The sequence below is a fragment of the Eumetopias jubatus genome, unplaced genomic scaffold (assembly GCF_037043125.1).
Source record: "Eumetopias jubatus isolate StellerSeaLion01/CBP00866 unplaced genomic scaffold, mEumJub1_p1.0 scaffold_13, whole genome shotgun sequence".
Classification (NCBI taxonomy): Eukaryota; Metazoa; Chordata; class Mammalia; order Carnivora; family Otariidae; genus Eumetopias; species Eumetopias jubatus.
This window is the reverse complement of record NW_028274819.1, coordinates 45,687,141-45,707,352: the sequence shown is the minus strand read 5'-3', so window position 1 is coordinate 45,707,352 and position 20,212 is coordinate 45,687,141. Positions and strand designations below refer to the sequence as shown.

The window sequence follows — 20,212 nt, the reverse complement described above, 5'->3', positions numbered from 1 at the left end:
AAGGACACCATAAGAAAATTGCAGCAATATCCCTAATGAACATAGGTACAAATGTCCTCAACAAAATATTAACAAAGTGAATTCAACAATACATTAAAAGAATCATACACCATGATCAAGTGGGATTTATTCCAAGGATGCAAGAATGGTTTCACATCCACAAATCAATCAGTGTGATATGCCACATTAGTAAAATGAAGGATAAAAATTATATGATCATCTCAATAGATGTAGAAAAAGCATTTGACAAAATTCCACATCCATTCATGATAAAAATTCTCAGCAGAGTGGGTACAGAGAGGACACATCTCTACATAATAAAAGTTCTATATGACAAGCCCACATACCCAATGGTGAGAAGCCGGAAGCTTTTTCTCTAAGATAAGGAACAAGACAAGGATGCCCACCCTCAGAAAGAAATTAAGAAAACAATCCCATGTACAACCACATCAAAAAGAATAAAATACCAAGGAATAAACTTAACCAAGGAGGTGAAAGACCTTTACACTTAAAACTATAAGACATTGCTGAAAGAAATTGAAGATCACAAATGGTAAGATATTCTGTGTTCATGGATTAGAATAATTAATATTGTTAAAATGTCCATACTACCCAAAGCAATCTACAGATTCAGTGCAATCCCTATTGAGATTCCAGTGGCAGTTTTCACAGAATTAGGGGAGTGGGGGAAATTGGCTTCCACTTATGAAATAAGAAATGGGAATAAAAGACACAGCATAAGGAATATAGTAAATGTTGTAATGCAGATGTATCAAGACAAATGGTAGCTACATTTGTAGTGAACATAGCATAGTAAATAAACTTGTTGAATCACTATTTTGTACACCTGAAACTACTGTAACATTTTGTGTCAGTTATATGCAAATGAAAATAAATAGATAAAAATAAAGACACATTGTCCAGAAAAAAAAGAAAATAGAACAAATGATCCTAAAATTTGTATGGAACGACACAAGACCTCGAAAAGCCAAAACAATCCTGACAAAGAATAAGCTGGAGGCACCATGCTCCCTGACTTCAAACTGTATTACAAAGCTCCAGAGTCAAAATAGTATGGTATTGGCATAAAAACAGACACATGTGTTAATGGAACAGAATAGAGAGCCTGGAAATAAAGCCACACATATATGGCCAATTAATTCATGACAAAGGAGCCAAGAATATACAGTTTCTTCAATAAATGGCATTGGGAAAAGTGGACAGCCATATGCAAAAAAATGAAAGTGGACCTCTATCTTACAACATACACAAACACTAACTCAAAATGGGTCTTGAGACTTGAACATAAGACCTGAAACCATAAAACTCCTACAAGAAAACATAGGCATTAATCTCCTTGACATTGGCCTCAGGGATGATTTTTTTTTTTTGACTTGATACAAAAAGCAAAGGTAACACAAACAAAAATAAGTGGGACTACATCAAAATAAAAAGCTTCTGCACAGCAAAGGAAACCATCCATAAAATGAAAAGGTAACCTACCAAATGGGGGGAAATGTTTGCTAGGGGTTAATATCCAAATATATAAAGCACTCATGGAACTGAATAGCAAAAAAAAGGGGGGGTGCAAATACATCTAATTTAAAAATGCACAGAAGATCTGAATAGACGCTTTTCCCAAGAAGACACTCAGATGGCTAACAGACACATGAAAAGGTGCACAACATCAGTAATCGTCAGAGAAAGGCAAACCAAAAGCACAATAAGATACTACCTAACACCAGTCAGAATGGCTAGTGTCAGAATGACAAGAAATAACAAATATTGGCAAGGATGTGGAGAAAAGGGAACCTTCATGCACTGTTGCTAAGAATGTAAATTGGTGCAGCCAGTGTGGAAAACAATATGGGGGTTCTTTAAAAAATTAAAAATGAAAATACCATATGATCCACTGATTCTACTTCTGGTTATTTGTCTAAAGAAGAAAATGAAAATGCTAACTTGAAAGCTATGTGCGTCCCTATGTTCACTGCAGCATTATTTACAACAGCCAAGATATGAAGACAACTTAAGTGTCTATCAACGGATGAATGGATAAAGAAGATATGGCATATGTATATTTATACAGTGGAGTATTATTTGATCGTAAAGAAAGAATAAAATCTTGCCGTTTACAACAATGTAGACGGACTTTGAGGACACTATGCTAAGTGAAATATGATATGATCTTACTTATATGTTGAATCTTTATTTAAAAAAAAAAAAAGCTCATAGGTACAGAGAAGAGAGTGGTGGTCACCAGAGGTAAGGTGTTGGGGGGTGGGCAGAGTGGGTAAAGGCAATCAAAAGGCACACCAAAAATGAATTATATCCATATATATTGACATAGATACTCATGATATATGTTTGAATGGAAAAAAAGGTAGCAGAAAAATATATACATGGTAATCTCACTTTCATTAAAGGAGAGCGAATGAGAAAGAGAGAAAACTCTGTGAGTGTGAACATGAAAAGATACATGTAAAACTATTAATAAAGGTTACTTCAGATATTCTATCTACTCAAATCTACGTTATACCAACATCAGTGCCTAAAGTAAAATATCCAATAAAAATTAAAAGCAAAAAAATAAACCCAAAGCATAACTAAAGTAGAAAAAAAAGTAAAGCAGAATTACATTTCCTCCAAAATTAGTAATGCAAAAGAAATAAGCAAACCATAAAAAGTCTCCTCCTGAATAATGCCAGATGCTAAAAATCAGAACGTTTTTAAGAAGAAAGCATTATAATGTTAGTATTGTGACAATTAAAAAATATTGGCAAAAACAGAAAAAATAAGTGTTCTAGTAGGTAATGTCTTAAATCCAATTTTTAAAAAAAAGAACAGAATGGACAACAATGCAAAAAAAAAAGTGAGCTAGAAAACAGACTCAGAGACCTAAGAAGTCCAATGCCAGCAGAAGGTTATAAATATGAAAAATCACAGGCAATGATACACCACAACAGAGCCGGCTGGAGAGTGGTTCTGACGCTGCTACTCCTCCCCTGACCCCCACCCCAAGCATTCTCCCAAGACACTTATCACTATCCTAAGCTGGTTATCTTTTTCTCTTAGCCAAGAGAAGGTTTCAGAAGTTTCCTTAACCTAGCACTTTGGGCAGCCTCTACCAAACTACCAAAATTGTGATTGCGACATAAGATACAAACAACTTGTCACTTCTTCAGTAGGAGAGGATCCAAGACAAGAATTCACAGCCTAAAAATGGAAAAAGCACACACGGTCTCTTCAAGTTCAAACAATCAAGAGGAACATTTAAATATAGGCTTATTAGATCCCTGACATTTAGAAATAAAGAATGATGGCCGTAAGCAACTAAAGAGAAGAGAAGGAGAACACTCGGGCCTTCACAGATGAGAAGAACTTGAGCTCAGTCTATCCAGGTGCAGAAAAGAATTCTTAAATCCACAGAACCTGCAGAAATTTCTTCAAAGAATTACCCAGTGCATATTTAACCGAATAAGCCACAACTACTGAAAAATAAAAAATAATGTAAGCAATGAGGGGATCATTGACATAAAGTTTAATTCTTTTGGAGGGTAGTCCTTAAAAATGAAGGAAAAAGGCATTTTAACCTATTTCAGAGTGTCAAGTCTATCAATCCTGAATGAGTTGTGGAGAGTAGATTAGCTGAATCCAACAGCAGATAACACTTCCCATTCGGAAATCCAAAAGTTGTTCTAACAGATAAAAATTTAGACCAATGAAATGATTAGACTGTGTTTTGCCTGTAAGTATTATGGGGTTATGCCATTGCATGCAAGAACAATTGATTTTAAAACATACCATTTTACAAGTACCACTCAAAAAAAGAAAAATCATTTAAATTACTAGTAACTTACTTTCTTTTTCCTTAGAATTTTTATTTCCTACTTTTGGAAAGTGTTCTTCTAGGCTAATTGAGACATAGAAGTGGCCACACTGTGAAAAGCTAGGACCCAAGGCACCCACGTGGAAACAGAACTCCTGTCTTCCACCTAGCTGACCACAACTATAGAATGTCATCAATTTGAAGACACTGATTTCAGTGTTGTTAAAATGTGGTGGTGGGGCGGGGGGGAAGTATGCCCTAGAATTCATGAAACAGGACACATCAAATAAGTTACATTCCAGGTGGGTTTAAGAGGAAAAGAGGTCCTTGGAACAGATAAATGTGATTCAGCATGACACATGCGTACACACACAAGACAGAAGTGTGCAAAAGACCCAGGGGAGGCACACAAGGCTTTCTAGTTGGGGCCCAGAGTATGCTTGGAGAAGGCAGAGTTGAAAAGAAGGAAAAATCCAGAATGGTGGAAAAGGGTTCAATTATGACAGGCTGGGTTACATGCCCCACTTCTGTGCTCCTGGGAGCTTATCATTCAAGACACAGTCACAAACTCACAATACTGGTCTCACCAGTACCACCATCAGATGAGGGGAGGGCAGTGTCCCTCACAGAGCAGGTGCTCAGTATACACTTGTGGAGTGAGCGAATGTGTGAGTGCAGGAGTACGTGTGAGTTGGGGTTGTCTGTGGCTGGAGATAACAGTGGCTCTCTTTCCCCCTTGTCACCCCAGAGAAGCTTGAGAGTGAGAAGCTGAACGTTGCTGAAGTCACCCAGTCAGAGATTGCTCAGAAGCAAAAGCTGCAGACTGTCCTGGAGAAGATCAATGAAACCCTGAAACTTCCTCCCAGGAGCATCAAGTGGAACGTGGACTGTGAGTTTTACAAAGAAGGATGGGGCTGTCGTCCCCTCCCTAGGGTTTCCCCAAGAGGCCATCCAGGAAGCTGGCAGGCCCACGGTGGGGGGTGCAAACCCATTTATCATTGAGCGAGATGTGCCCGTCCTTAGAGAACTTCTCTGTGCTGCTGGGAAAAGAACAAAGTCCGGTGTGCCCTCCTGTGAAGGGCTGATTTTAGCAAGTTCATGGGAGATGAGGAGGAGGAGACTCCTCCTGATTGAGCTCCTCCTGAGCCCCAGCACAACCTTTTGAGAAAGTCTCCAACTCAGAGAGCCTTCAGGACGTGGGGATCCCTACGTTCAGGCAGCTGAGGAGCAAGGGTACAAGGACTTGGCTCTGTTCTTAAGCCCATGCCCTTCCTCTCAGCCCCATATTTTCCAGAAGGAGCAAAGATCTGGCTGAGATTGCAGGCCCTGGAACAGGATTTTCAAATTCAGGTTGCATGGCTAGTGTAGCTCCAGGGTCTGGGAAAGTGTAAACTGTCCATTCTTTTGCTTTGCTGCCTTAAGGGCCCGCCGGTCTACTGTGGACACAATGAGTCCCTACCAGAATCCGCATTAAATCAGCAAATCAGGTGAATCCAGTGGCAGCAACAGATTTCTCTGTTGTTTTCTTCTTTGTGATAGATGAAAAGAAGAATTCAGATTAATAGAATGATCTAGATTGTGTTCTCTGCTGTTAAGTATCACGGGGTTAAGTACTAGACCGTCCCGTATCCAGTTTATACAACTTACAGTGGACACCTTCCCTCCCCACCAAAACCAAAAAACAAAACAAAACACGCCTTTCCAACTTGGGAAAGAAAAGAAAATCTTTACCCCTCAACTTAGAGACCCAGTAGCTGCCAGACACAACCTCTTCAGCGAGTTTCTAGCATCTGATATTGGAGGCGAGACACCAGGTGCCTCCTGCAGCATAATTACATCTTTGCGTGCACAGCACACAGTGCTTGGAACGGGGTATCTGCTGCCTGACAGAAACACCCAAGAGCAGGTGGAGGAGAGGCCAAGCCCTGGCCCTGGACGCTGCCCCAGGGTCTGGGAATGCTAATAGTGTTGGGGGGAGGGGAAGGGAGGGCACCTGATTACGTGTGCCGGAGCTGCATCTACATTTTGGAAATCCACAACAGTCGTGAGAATTAAAGTCTTCTGATGAAGACCGCTTCTTAGTTTCATTTCATCCTATTTCCTACCCCCTGAATATGGACCATCTCCATGTACCCCTCCAAACAAAACAAAACACCTTTTAACTTACCAGGGAATCCAGTTTGGGAAAGACTGAGATAGAAGAATGGGGCTTTTTTTTTTTTTTTTAAGATTTATTTGTGGGCACCTGGGTGGCTTAGTCAGTTAAGTATCTGCCTTTGGCTCAGGTCATGATCCTGGGGTCCTGGGATCGAGCCCCACATCAGGCTCCTTGCTCAGTGGGGAGTCCGCTTCTCCCTCTGTCTCTCCCCCCTCACTCATGTTCTCTTTCACTCACTCTAATAAAAAAAAGATTTTTATTTATTTATTTGAGAGAGAGAGCGCGCAAGCGCACGCATGAGTCGGGGGAGAGGCAGAGGGAGAGAATCTCCAGCAGACTCAGTGCTGAGCTCAGAGCCCCACCCGGGCTCTGTCTCACAACCCTGAGATCATGACCTCAGCTGAAACCAAGAATCGGACACTAAAACTGATTGAGCCACCCAGGTGCCCCAGCAGAATGGAACTTTTTAAAGCCACTTCAGGACCATTGTCTTCAGTGGCTTTTAATGATTTGTTTGGTTCGCATTTACCTTCATTTCTTATAGGAAAATGTGAAAATAATCCCCCGTATTATCACTCTCATCTAGCTGTTTCCATTTTTTGCCCACTACTGTCCATATCCATGCTTATTTTTACTTAATGAAGTCACATACACTCTGGTGTTTTACTTTCTCTTAATATTAGATCACACTTCCTATATTCCCAAGTAGTCTTTGTACTTACTTTTGCTTCTGTTTCTGGGGGAGATAATCCCATAGTAAATTTAAACCCTATGTTGACGTTGATCCTATTAGGACATTGGTTCGCCTATGGCTCCTATCAGATAGGGCCAAGTTGAATGTCTTAGGTTGTGTCTCTTTTTGCTTCTCTTAAATTATTCCTGTCAGATAGATTTCCAAAACTGAGATGAATTACTAGGTCAGAGGGATAATTATCTCAGTGGCTAGCTCCCTGTGATGCCTGTTTACAAGCAGCAGTAGCTTCTTCCATAAAGAATGTGGTGGGCCTAACTCCTAGGGAGAAGTTCCGTCCCTCCTGTTCTCCTAACTGGGTGTTTGACATTTTTTCATCTTTCCAGTCAGGATAAAGGTGTCAGGGACAGCTGTGAGTTACCAAGGTTCTTCACCTAGTGCTTTAGGGAAATCTTTTCTTTCTGTTCTATTCACAACAATTTTCATTACTAAAATTTTATAAGGTGAAGATAAAAGAAATTTAAGTATGAAGATCTAACATATTTATGGTGCTTTCTGTATGCTTTGTACTATTCTAAACAGTTTACGTCTTTTGATCCTTATAATCCACACTCATCTAAGGTAAGAATTCTCTTATGCCCGGGCACCTGGGTGGCTCAGTTGGTTGAGCGACTGCCTTCGGCTCAGGTCATGATCCCAGAGTCCCGGGATCAGGTCCCACATCGGGCTCCCTGCTCAGCAGGGAGTCTGCTTCTCTCTCTGACCCTACCCCCTCTGTGCTGTCTCTCTCACTCTCTCTCTCTCTCAAATAAATAAAAATAAAACTTAAAAAAGAATTCTATTATGCCCATTTTACAGATGGAAAAATAGAGGCCAAGAGAGGTTAAGAAACAATTTATGTAAGCTTCATGAGGTCAGGGATTTTTGTCTCTTCACTAGCAAATCCCCAAAATCTAGAAGAGTGACTGGCAATTACTAAGCACAGTAATATTTGCTAAAGGAGTATTGTCGTCCAAGGTCACACAGGTGGTTAAGTGATGGAGCCAGGAATGAGAGCCAGAGAGTCTGGTCCTGGAGCCTGTGCACTAAGCCTGCACATGGTGTTCCTCTAAGCTGCCCACCCAAAGACGGGAACTGTCACCTGGTGGTGTGCTCCATCAAGTTGTGCGTGTGTATGTAAGAAATAAATGTGTGCATACATACTTATGTAAATATATTTTATTTTTATAAAGATGAAATCAGTCTGTATATGTTTAGAAGATGTATATCTTGACAGATCATTAAGTACTCTGTCACTTTTAACATTATGTAACAGGACATTGTATGGGTATATCATAAGCTATTTAATTAATGATGGATTTTTGAGATTGTTTTCCTTTTTTTTTTTCCCACTCTTATCAATATAGCCTGATGAGTTCTCTCCACTCATAGCCACAATTACTTCTTCAGGCTAAATACCCAGGAATGGTATTTTAGGGCCAAAGTATATGTACATTTCTAAGGTCATAATACATATTGTCAAATTGCCTCCCCCAAAAATGACACCAATTTATATTTCCACTACAACTCCTATTTGGAGGACTATTTCTAACTCAGCAGCTCCTCTGAAATTGTTTTTCAGCTCTCGGTACAGTGGCTAAGTGCCCAGTTTATAGAGTACAGCCTTGGCCCTACTCTAGATCTGCACATTGCCATCTTGACTTGAGCACAAGATCACAGTGGTTCTAGATTCTGTCTAGCATCGGGGTGAAAACCAGGAGACATGCTCAGAGGTGACAATGAGGAGGGTACCCAAATATGCAAAGGTTGTTAGGATTTGTCTTAATGGAAAAAGATGTCGTATCTTTAGCCTAAAGAAATTTTTGAAATAGGAAACTACCATGTTTTTGTTTTTATTTTAATGTTCCTTTCCAAGTCTTGGCCATAAGCACATGTCTGTATGTGTGTGCATATATGTATGTATATGTATACATATATGTATATGTATTGTATCTGTATGTCCATTAAGTGTATATATTTACATTGTTTCTATTGTTTCTGTTTAACATTACATTATTAATATTTATAGTTACATTGTTTCAACAGTGATCTTCAGTGCATGGAAACTATTCCATTATGTGGGTATACCATAGTTTATTAAAGCAGTGATTATTAAACCATGCTTGGCCCAACCTAATGATTTGCTAGGAGGAACTCAGACATCACTGAAGAGAGAGGCAGCTGTGGGTGGGCTGCAGTCAGGACTTGGGGACCAGAGCACTTGTACTTTTTTTCTTGTCTGTGTTGCCTAATGGCTTTTAAACAAAGGGTTTCTCTGCATAATAAAAATTTTCTTTTGAAAACCACTGGTCTAAACTAGCCTCTGGTTATTAGACATGGTGTTTTCCAGATTTTTTTAATGATGATATATCACATAATAATTAACATCTTTGCACATGTAGTGTGTGGGGAGAGAGAAACTGTAATTTACTTCTTTTGAAAAAACTGCCAGGAGGACAGAACCCTCATCAGAAGAGACTGGCATCTGTATGGTGCATATAAAATAGCTCCGTGTTGCTTAGTGAGACAGTCAAGATGAAGTTCAGGTCACCAGTGTGTACGAACCACCTTTTCGACCACACCTTCTCTAGCATCACGTTTTGTCATTAAAAGGGAGAGAGTTAGCCAATGTCCTTACAGCCCTCGGTGCCCGGACCGATGGTGTGGCAGTTCTGATCAGATGGGCAAACCCAATGATGCCTCTGCCCAGCAGTGAGCACACCTTGGCAGTAGGTCACTCCCATGCGAGGAGCCTTTTTTGAGGCTGTCGCTGTGGGTGAAACTTTGGATGATGTCCAAAAGCCCAGAACTAAAAAGTGTCTTCTGGAAGGCTGAGTTAGGAGCAGATCATCTGCTGTATGTTGGTGTGGAGCTGTTGCTCAGTGGAAAACCTTCTTCGAAATAGCAGTGATAACAAGTAACTCTAATGAGTTCCCAAGGAATGTCTGAGTCATTTCCTTTTCTTGGTGATTTCTTAAAGCTTCTGCTGAAGCAGATTCATCAATCCCAGGGCAGACAGAGCGACACCCTAATAATGGGCCCAGTTTGTGCTAAGTACACAAAATGAGCATGTTTTGTTCTTTCCTTAAGTGCCCCTCTGTAAAGAGGAGCCCATGAGGCTGATAGGACCGTGAAGGCAGGTAAAGTATCTGGTGAATTTTTCCTTTTAGGAGAAAGAAAGAGCAGAGTGTTGACATGACTTAATTGCCTAGGTGCCAGGTATTTTCTCCTAAGTTATAATAAAAAATATATATATATCAACCATTCCTAGGTACCTGCTATGTGCTGGAAGCTTTGCTTTCATTATCTCTAGAAATTCTTACAGCTTGTATTTCTGCACAGGTAGTGTTATCCCCATTTATGAAGATGAGCACATTGAGGCTCAGAGGCCTTCAGTGGCCTCCCCAAGGTCATGTAGGCAGGAAACCAATACAGAGCTTACCAGCTGAGAACTAAAGCTCCAGTCTGCCTGACCCCACCCGATGTGTACCCAATATGTCACAGCATTTTTCTCCTCTCAGCTGCTGCAAAAACTACAACTCAGTGGTTGCTCACCCTTCTCTTGTACGAGTGGTTTAACATCTAGCATGCTGCTCGGTAGCTGTAGAAGCTAGTTGGGTCATAAACATCCTCTCCCAGCTATTTCCCAAGGGGCACTGCCTACGCTGACCATACACAGTACTCAAAAGAGCAACAAAGCCCTTTAGATATGTCATGACTTCCTCAAGGGACTGTAAGCCCTGAACAAAGGAAAGGATCCAGGGTTCCTGACTCAGTGTTCATTTATTGAGGACGTGCTTTGGGTAGAGCCTTGGGACACAAGGAGTGGTGATAACCCAGAGTTCACAGTCAAGTGGGAAGGGAAAAAGGATGCAGAGCAGACATGCTCACGATTATTAGAATAGAATGAACAAAAACATGGGGGTGGCAGAGGGCTGATCTGATCTCAGAATTCAGCGTTGTCAGGGGCCCTACTGGAAACTTGGATTAGAGTGGAGAGGCACTATATTGGAAATCCAACAATAACATGATCCAAGAAGCAGCTCCATGGGACTTGGCCAAGAATGAGGGGGCCTAACAGGGAGGCCTGTGAGATCCTTAGTGGGGGGATGTGGGGGTGTGGGGGATAGAAGGTATATTGGGTGTGGTACTGCTACATTTTGAATATCTGCTTATATTTGCCTAGGATCTGGAAGAAGAGTCTCTAATTTTTAAATCATCTTTTATTTCAGCTGTTCATGCCAAGAGCCTGGTAGCCATCTTGCATCTGCTGGTTGCTCTGTCCCAGTATTTCCGGGCACCAATCCGACTCCCAGATCATGTCTCCATCCAAGTGGTTGTGGTCCAGGTAAGACAGCACGACAAACATCTGCGCCCTTAAAGAGGGATAGAGGCTGAGTTCGTAAGGGAGCTAAGGCAGCCTGGGGAGCGTATTACAAGGATAGTGCAATGAATGCTGAGTATCCTTGATATGCTCTGTGTTGGAAGGCAGGTGAGTGCACTGCCTGATGCATGTGGGCAGCAATCAGTTATTGTGCAAAGGATACTTGAGTATGGGCTAGCCTTGTGTGGGGCATATGCCTGGGGTTTACATGTTGTTGTCAGGAGGGTGTCTGTGTACTGTATATTCGAGGGTGTGAGGTGTATATGTCTGTGAAGTGTGTGCAGTAGGGTCGGGGAAAAGGTGTATCCCTGTGTGTAAACCCTGCAAGCCACGGAGAATCATTTTTTGGTTAAACAAATGAGGCACAGATACTGGGAAGAGACAGACACCTGTGCGTGTGAAGGGCTGTGTGCACAGGTGCATGTGTGTTTGAGAGAGAGCCCCTGACTGGCCATGCCTGTATTCAGGGCAGTGCTGCTTTTCACCTGCCCACAGAAGCATGGCTGGGATCTCAGGTCATCTTTTCCAGATTGTTGGATGGAATTTCCATTCACATATGGCTGTATAATTTCCACAATGAGGGTGTGCTCTTTCCCTGTGACTCTCTCACTCTGCTCCTAACCCCATTACATACTCAAATTCAATTTCATTTTCCAACTTTGTGCCCATTTAGGAAAGGTCAGCATTCTGTTTGCTTATTTCTGTTCTTTTCAAGTAAACATGCTGCAAGGGAGAACTCTCCTAATAAGTAGCTCTCTGGTTAGCCAGGGCTCTGGAGAAGAGAACAACATCGCAGCTCTACCATCCCTTGGTGAGGAAGAGTCCTGAGGGCTGGTAGGCTTTGCCTGACCCCGCCAGGCCAAGTCTCCAGGACAAAAGCTGAGCTTTCAGGGATCAGATGTTAGTGAAGGGGAGGAGGTTGTGAGGGTGCTCTTCGATCAGCTGCTCGGCCATGCCCTGGTAATAAAGGATTTCTTCCATACCTTCTGAGGACTTAACTTGCTAAACATCAAGGGGATAGAATAGGAATGGTCATCTTGGCCCTGCCTGCCAGGAGACAAGACTACACCTAAGGAGCCGAGAGAGGGTGAAGGGAGGGTCAGAGTAGGTGAGATCCGGTGTGGTTCAGAGGCTAAGTGCAGCTAAAAGGAATGAACTGGTCTCCTGTATTGAGCACGCAACTGTGGCAAGCATTTTATGTCTGTCGTGGATATGTGACCAGCCCAGAGCATCCTGGTAACAGCTTCTCACCAGTGAATCCAAACCATCCCTACTGTGTTGTTTTCACCAGTCAATAACGTATAAGTTCATTTCATTATATTTTTTAAGACTCTGATTCAAGATTAGGGGGTAGAATCCTCTGGAAACAGTGGTCACTGCAAGCCCATGTTTCATGCCTTATTTTGAGCTCAGTTACAGGTCGTCATAAAGCTGTTGTCGGTTTCATTTCTCTGTGGACCATTTTGTTAGCATGAGGGTAAAAGAGGACAAAGTAACACAGAATGGCACCTGGGCATGTCAGGTTTTATGGGGCATCTTGCTTTGTCAACTTAAACAGGAACAGAAGCAGGACTCAGAATTAGTCAGAAGACACTGACTAAACCAGAGAGAGTTCTCGAGGCAACAAATAATAGATCAAGGTGAATCTGGATGCTGCATGAGGGGTTATTTAACCCAGATTTCCTTTCTATACAAAAGCAATGAATTCTGCAAGAAGTTGAAGATGAGTTTTTATGTCTGTGAAGAGCCTCACAAGACAAGGACACAAATTCCATTAGCCCCATGTGAAAATTATACACATGTTGAAGCTGAACTGGGAAAAAGTCTTGATTTATCCTTACTGGATCCCTTTTACATGATATCCTTATTTTTCTTTTTTACTTCCTTTTTTACTTTGATAATCTGTTCTTCCTAATCTAGTGCAAATATACTCTTGGCCTTTATCCAGCTCTACCTTTCCTTCCATAAAAGCATTTTGCAAGGACTCTCGTTTCTGTGGCTACTGGGAATAGAAGAGAAGGTTCTGGAAGTTTGGGCAGGAGGGCAAGAAGGCAGGTTTCAGCTAAGGCTTGGAGGCTCCGTCTGGACACTCTTCTCTGCCTATGTAGATGAACTTGCCCTGCCGACCGCTTGCCATCCCCAAACTACTGTCATTTAGGTGTCTGGGAATGGACTGTAGAGACCTGATGAAATGGATCTCCCTCCCCACACCTATCAGAAGGTCTTCCTGAGCCCCAGCACTCCTTCACTGGCTCCCATCCCCACACAATGAGATTTAAACTCCAGACCGGCATGCAGTTGACTCTCCACCGACCAAGGGCAGCCACCAGTCCTCCAAACAGCCTCCCGGACACATCTGTGCTCTCCTGACCTGCCTTTTCGCTGGGGCCATCCCTTCTGTTGGAATATCCTCTCTGTGTCCAGCCAAATCCTCTGTGTCCTGCCAAGTTCCAGCTCAAGGACACCCTCCCCTTGGAAGGGGTCCCCGACCATCCCCACAAAAGTGCCTGCTTCTGTCCCACATGCAGCACGTCCTGTCTGCCTGGGATGACCGCATAATTGATGACACATGGCACTTCTGAGAGTCAAAGGGGAATCCTGCTGTAGTAATCGAGCGGCGCCATCAGACATAAACCCGGACTGCTTCTTGGAAATCTTTCTCACCTACAGAAGTTAGGTCAGACGTTCCACAGTGTTTGCTCTCAGTCCAGCATAGGTTCTTGTACAGAGAAGACACTGACTCATGAAATAAAGAAAGAAGATAAATTGATGGGAGGAGGTGGACAGATGATGGATGGACAGACCGACGGATGAACGGATGAGTGGGGGTTAGGCATGAGGGCCTCCAGAGTGCTTAGTGCTCTTTTGTCAGAGAATAAGCCAGTTACCTCAGGAGCGTACAGCTCACAGAAAAGCTCCCCTGTTTATCCCTTAAAAACAAAAACAAAACCAAAAACTCTCCCTCTGTTTAAATTCTCCCAGTTGGCCTCTGTCCTCTCCCCCAGCCCCACCGCTAAATGTGTTTCTTCCCTACCCTCTGTGGCCCCAGCTGGAGGGCAGACACACCCTGGCCTTCATTTCCATTCGGTTTACTGTGGATTACTCCAGGAGGCAGTTTGCTTCCAGCAAAAATGTCTTCCAATAAAGAAAGAAAAGATTTCACCGTCCAAGAAACAGCCAACTTACTTGGAATAAACACTAATTGCCCTTAAGCATGAATGGTATGGTCCGGTCCCAGGAAATCAGGGGCCTCGTTTTGCTTCTGGCGCGATCTCCTCTCTGGGTTTCATTTCTTAAACACCAGTGACTTTCTCAATATCAGGAATGCTAATCAGTTTTTTGTATTTTTCTAAAGCATATTTTTCTCTCCTCCTCCCCGCCTGCCTCCCCACCCCTGTTTCAGAAACGAGAAGGAATCCTCCAGTCTCGGCAAATCCAAGAGGAAATAACTGGTAACACAGAGTATGTCAACACCATTGTTGCCAGCGATTCTCTAATGGAACACAGATGTTTCTCCGAAATTCATCCATTTGCTGATATTTAGTTTTCATTTATTGGGATTGCAAGAGGGATTAGACTTCAGCCAATGATTATAGTTTAGCCTTTTCCATGCATTCAAAACATGCCTCTCAATGCTTAAGATACAAACTTGGGTGGGGACGTGGGGAGAGAGAATTAGCCGTGATTGAAAAATTCTAATTTTGTGGCACTCCAGGAAAAAAGTATGCCCCAAAAAGCCAACCAGCATGAAATCGTCATGCCATAAACATGGGGTTGAATTTAAAGTGTGAACCTTCAAAAGGACGTTTTTCTTCCTTTTCTGAATCTGATGTATTTGGTCACGTGCCATGACCCAGAAAGCCCTTTTCTACCTCAGAGTGGTGGGTTGGTGTTTGGTGTTTTTTTCATTTCCGTTAAGCAGTTGGAATCTCAGAATATGTAAGAGGTTTGCCATGGGGAAACGAAGTTTGTTCTGAGGTAGAAAAAGCAGAACGCTGGGGACAAGTGTCTTGAGATCATCGGGCAGGCCTGAGCCCCGGCCACAGGCAAAGGACATTTTCAGCATCCCCTGCTGCCCCAACTTTCCTCTATGTTCCCTTGAACAAGAGCGAAGCGGAAAGAGCAGGGACCTCTAAGCCAGCCTGACTTGAGTTCAAATCCAGGCTCTGCCACTTGCTCAGACCCTGGTTTCTGTATCTCTGAGGTGGGGAGCGTTTGCCTAACCAGAGTGGTGGTGAGGATTCACAGCTGATCCATGCCTTCCAAGCCTTGCCCAATCTCTAGGCAGCTTGCTTCCCCAGTGGTGGCTGAGGGAGGTCCCCGGTGTTGCCTGTCTGAACCACAATGTGCCTGTGGCTTCAACAGGACCAGGGTAGGGCAGAGATGGGCAGTGGCCCTTCCCAAGATGCCCAGTTTATGGCCCGCAGAGAGCCTGTCCGGCAGCCTCCATGGTCACTCTGGGGGCTAGTCTTGGAAATCAAGAGGGCACCTGATCCACAAGGCACACTACTTCCCTGGCCTGGGTCTGTGACATGTCCTTCATGTCCCCTGGCTCAGCCCTGCCCCACACCCCCGCCCTTTGCTGGGCTTGTCCATGCCTGCTGTTTCACATTCTGGAGAAGAGAAAAAACATACCTGAGAGGAACGTGGCCTGTGAGAAACTCCTGAACCAGGGGACATGAAGTTTAGGTTTGCAGAGTAATCAGTCAGCTGCCTGTCATGCTTCCTGTGGTCTCCCTCCGCCATCTTGCCACACAGACAATGAAGGTGGAGGTCAACTCCTAACAATGGCAACACATAACAGTTTATGAAGCACTTTTATATCTATTGGTACTCCTAATAAATACACAAAGCAATGCCTACACCTCCTAAGACCCCCAACCCAAAGGTGGAGAAGCAGCTGTCCTTGGGCTCTCCAACAGTTAACTCCACGTTCATTATTCTTTCCAGGACACTACCCCCAAGTTATCATTTAGTACGTGGTAGATGCACAGTTGCAATAAACCAATATGATAAGAACCAAAAACATATAGGGAAAAAATGTATTGATCACTTACTATATACTAGGAATTACACTAAAATCTTTCTACATATTAAATCATGTAATGCTCACAACATCCTCCGGAGATATTTACCATTATCATCCTTGTCTTAGAGATAAGAGACCTGGAGCCCAGAGAGATCCTGTAGCTTGCCCAAGATCACACAGCAAGCAAGTGGCTCTGTGGGATTTAAACCTAAGTAGTCTGTTCTAATGCTTGTGCTGTTAGTACTTTGCTGCTTCACTGGTATGAGTACGGTTCCAATTCCTGCCCTATTTGAGAAACCGATTTTGAGTCAAAGGCAGGTGCAGTTTGGCGGGAATCACAGACTAAACAGGAGAAAGACAAAGCCGATGGCCCTAAGCAGATGCCCACAGCAGCCCAGGCAGTGCAACGGTTGGGAATGTTGCAGCCCCAAGTCCGATATTCCTTCTCAACTGTAAGCAACAGTGGGATTTTACGTAGAGCAAGAAATAGTCCTGTAAGTATCATTTATACCAGGCTTTGTGCGAACACCGGCATATCTGCAGAGCAGAGGGAAAAAACAGGTGGTCATGGGGGAAAGGTGACAGACAACTGGAGATTTAGTGCAGAATAAAATGCCAAGGAAAGAAGCTTTGTGGGCTCTTCAGTGAAGGGCAGAGAGAGAAGACTCATACTGTTTTCTTTCTTCTTTTCCTGCAGGGCTCTCTCCGGAAGGCATGGTGAGTTGCATAAGATTATCCTCTGGTGCTGGTGGCTGCCACAGGGGTCTAGTTAATTCTGCAGCAGCTGGGAAGAACAGGCACTCGGCCTGCTTCCTGCATGTGTGTCTGCACCAGCCTGGTGACAGGGCGGCTTAGTAGGGAGGGTTGGCTTACTGGTGGGAAGAGGAAAATGAGCCGCAGTGGCACAGTCCTCTCGTCAGTCACCAGACCACTGGCGTTGCCGGGCTCGGGATGGGCCCTGGACAACGGCAGGACCGTCGTGCTCTAAGTGTGTGGTGGAAGTAAAGAGGTGGACGTACACACTCGGGACAGTCCGCTCTCCCCCTCAGTCCGGCCCTTCTGGAAGCTCTCGTATCCCTCTTTCCTCATCACACGTCCTACTGCTCCAGTTTCCCAGAACTTTGCATTTGTTTATACAGTCTGTGAACGTCCGAGCCCTCAGTCACCCCTCTGGCAGGCCTAGATTTACCCATCGGCGCGAGAGCAGGAGAAGGCAGGCCCCAGGACCACCAAGCTTCCCAGGCCCACGTCCCTCCTGGACATTCTTCCATTCCCTGCCTCCAATCCTATCCATTAAATCACCTGAGTTTGAAGAGCCTGGTGGCTACAGCAGGGAAGACGGAGCAGGGGGCACAGCTTTGCTACTTTCAGTGATCCCATATGTACTATGGATAATGTTTGAAATATGCTAATAAACTCAGATCAGCAGACGCTTCAAAGTTTACAGAACACATGCACACACATTCTTGTCTTTCATCCTCATAACACTCCTGGGGGAGGTTTTGTTTTCAGATGGCATTTGACAGAAGAAGAAACTGAGGCGCAAGGGTTGAAGTGACTAGATCACTCAAGAGCAAGAGCATACATTCTATCCCAGAGCTCCCAGGCTCCCAATCCCATCATCCGTGCACTCTACCATGAGGTTTGCCATGGCTATCCTGGTTTTGAAAATTAGGGGGTGAGGTGATTTGACATTTGGAAAACATTCTGCCTCCAAAAAGCTTCAGAAACACTTTAGACCCGCGACTAAACCATGATGTAATGGATATAAATAGTGAAGAGAAAGGACCAGTCGCCAAGTCAAACTGTCCGACAGAGCCCCCCAACCCCAGCCCAGAAGAGGGTTAATGTAGAAAGTGGACAGAGAGAGAGAGAGAGAGAGAGAGAAAGAGAGAGTGAGAGAGAGAAACAGAGAAAGCCCCTAAGCGAAGAATCAATCCAGAATCTCTGCCCCAAGCCCCACTTCCAGAGTTCCAGCATTGTTTCACGTACTGAAGAATTCCCACCTGTAGCTGATGGTATGGCCCCCTTGGCTGGGCCCCGGGTTGGGTGGGGGGGCTTCCCCACCAGGAGGCTCGTCTTTGCTCCACTTTACCTTTTCCTGTTTCTCCAGAACGTGATGCCTTTGACACCTTGTTCGACCACGCACCAGACAAACTCAATGTAGTGAAAAAGGTGAGCAAGGGGTGCCTGGGAGGGAGGGGAGAGAGATGCAGCCAAACATTAAGAACCCACGCCGGTAGCTTGCGCGCTTCCTGAAACTGGTGTCCTCACCAGCTCTCTGCTGGTGGTCATGGGGCAAAGGTGGGGCTTTCCCACCCTGAGTAAGTGATGTACACTTTACATTCTCGCTCCCACTGGATACCTTATCCACCCCCTCCTCCTATCAGGAGGACAGTGTCTCCTGGGGGTTCTGAGACTATGAGCACCCTGCCTTCCCATCCACACTGAACCCTTGGCCAACCAGGCCTCCTCCCTCAAACCTCCCTCCTCCCCAGGCCACAGGTACCTGCCCCTGGGAAGGTCTGGAAGGAGGGACCCAGGGAGGTCATTTCTTCTCTGACCACCGCCCCCAAGCCTGGACTAGGACATTGCACCTATCATTCTGCCCTCTCGGGACTTCCAGCCCCTTTCATAGCCTGAACCTGGCTATTCAAGTCACATAGTACATGGGATCACAAACCCTGGGGGCTCTCCTTTCCTGGGAACTCAAGGAGCTTTGCAGAAGAGCCTCATAGGCTGCTCCTTCTCAGCTCAGCAGTGACCCCTGCTAGCACCCTCAGCTGGGCCTCATCCTGTGTTATCACGCTGGCCCTTGTCCCCACAGTAGAGTCACAGAGGTGGCCTTCAGGGTCTGACACTGGCAGGAGTCTCCATCTTCATGCCTGGCGTGTGGTTCTCTTTTAGACACTCATCACTTTTGTGAACAAGCACCTGAATAAACTGAACCTGGAGGTCACAGAACTGGAAACCCAGGTGGGTGACAGCCCTGAGTGCAGCCACTGTTCCAAGTACCGCACCCCCACACAGCTGGGATGGCTTTCCATACCGATCCATACTGATCCTGAAGCTCTCCCAGGAGGGAGGGGCATTCTGTTCTTCCCAGAGGGGTGAACTGCCTGGAATGCTGATTTTTTTTCTAATTTTTTATTTTGAAAAGTTGCAAGAATATTCTTATGAGTATCCATATACTCTTCACCTACATACACCAATTATTAGCATCTGACCACATTCAGGGTCTATTTCTCCCCTCCACCCCTAAATACCTCAGCAAACATCTCTAAGAACAAGTATGCTCTTAAATAATCACATTACAATTACCAGATTCAAGCAACTGTAACATCAAGATGTTAATCTATTTAAGTCGAACCACATAAAATCATGGATATTTGACTACTTTTTTTTTTTTTAAGATATTTTTTATTTATTTATTTGACAGAGAGGCAGAGAGCGCAGGTAGGCAGAGGGGCAGGCAGAGGGAAAGGGAGAAGCGGGCTTTCTGCTGAGCAGGGAGCCCGAAGCGGGGCTCGATCCCAGGACCCTGGGATCATGACCTGAGCCGAAGGCAGACGCTTAACCGACTGAGCCACCCAGGCGCCCCTATTTGACTACTTTTGACAACATCATCTAAGTCAAAGAAACACAGGTGTCGTAATATTCTCAGGCTGCTTCTAATGGTCCTGTCCCTTTAGTCTCTTTTTAATATGGAGCAAATCCTCAGCCATTTTTTTTCACGTGACATTGACATTTTTGAAGAGTGCAGGTCATTAGGTTCCTAGGATGTCTCTCAATTATTTCCGCTCATGATTAGATTCAAGTTATGCATTTTCAATGATGGTTCCAACCCCAGTAACACTGTGCTCTTCTCAGGCACTTTGTCCATTAGGCCCATTACTGGTGACAGTAACTTTGGTCACTTGGTTAGTCTCCACCAGATTCCTCTACTGTAAAGCTTCCCCCACCCTTATAACTAATCATTATCAGGAGATACTTTAAGACTGTATAATGCACCCTGTTTCCCAACCCCCTTTCATCCGCGATGAACTTCGTAAGTGTGGTTTTCTTTTGAGGACGTGGGCATC

At 44.2% G+C, this 20,212-nt stretch overlaps 1 protein-coding gene across 1 annotated transcript in view; it reads left to right on the top strand.

The window, feature by feature from the left end:
- Nucleotides 1-20,212, top strand: part of PARVA (parvin alpha) — a 165,295-nt gene that overhangs the window by 132,955 nt on the left and 12,128 nt on the right. Inside the window, exons 5-10 of the mRNA XM_028116868.2 lie at nt 4,578-4,718; nt 10,950-11,065; nt 14,505-14,563; nt 16,828-16,847; nt 18,244-18,305; nt 19,038-19,106. Of these exons, the coding sequence (XP_027972669.1) occupies nt 4,578-4,718; nt 10,950-11,065; nt 14,505-14,563; nt 16,828-16,847; nt 18,244-18,305; nt 19,038-19,106 (467 nt within the window). The remainder of the gene's footprint in view (nt 1-4,577; nt 4,719-10,949; nt 11,066-14,504; nt 14,564-16,827; nt 16,848-18,243; nt 18,306-19,037; nt 19,107-20,212) is intronic.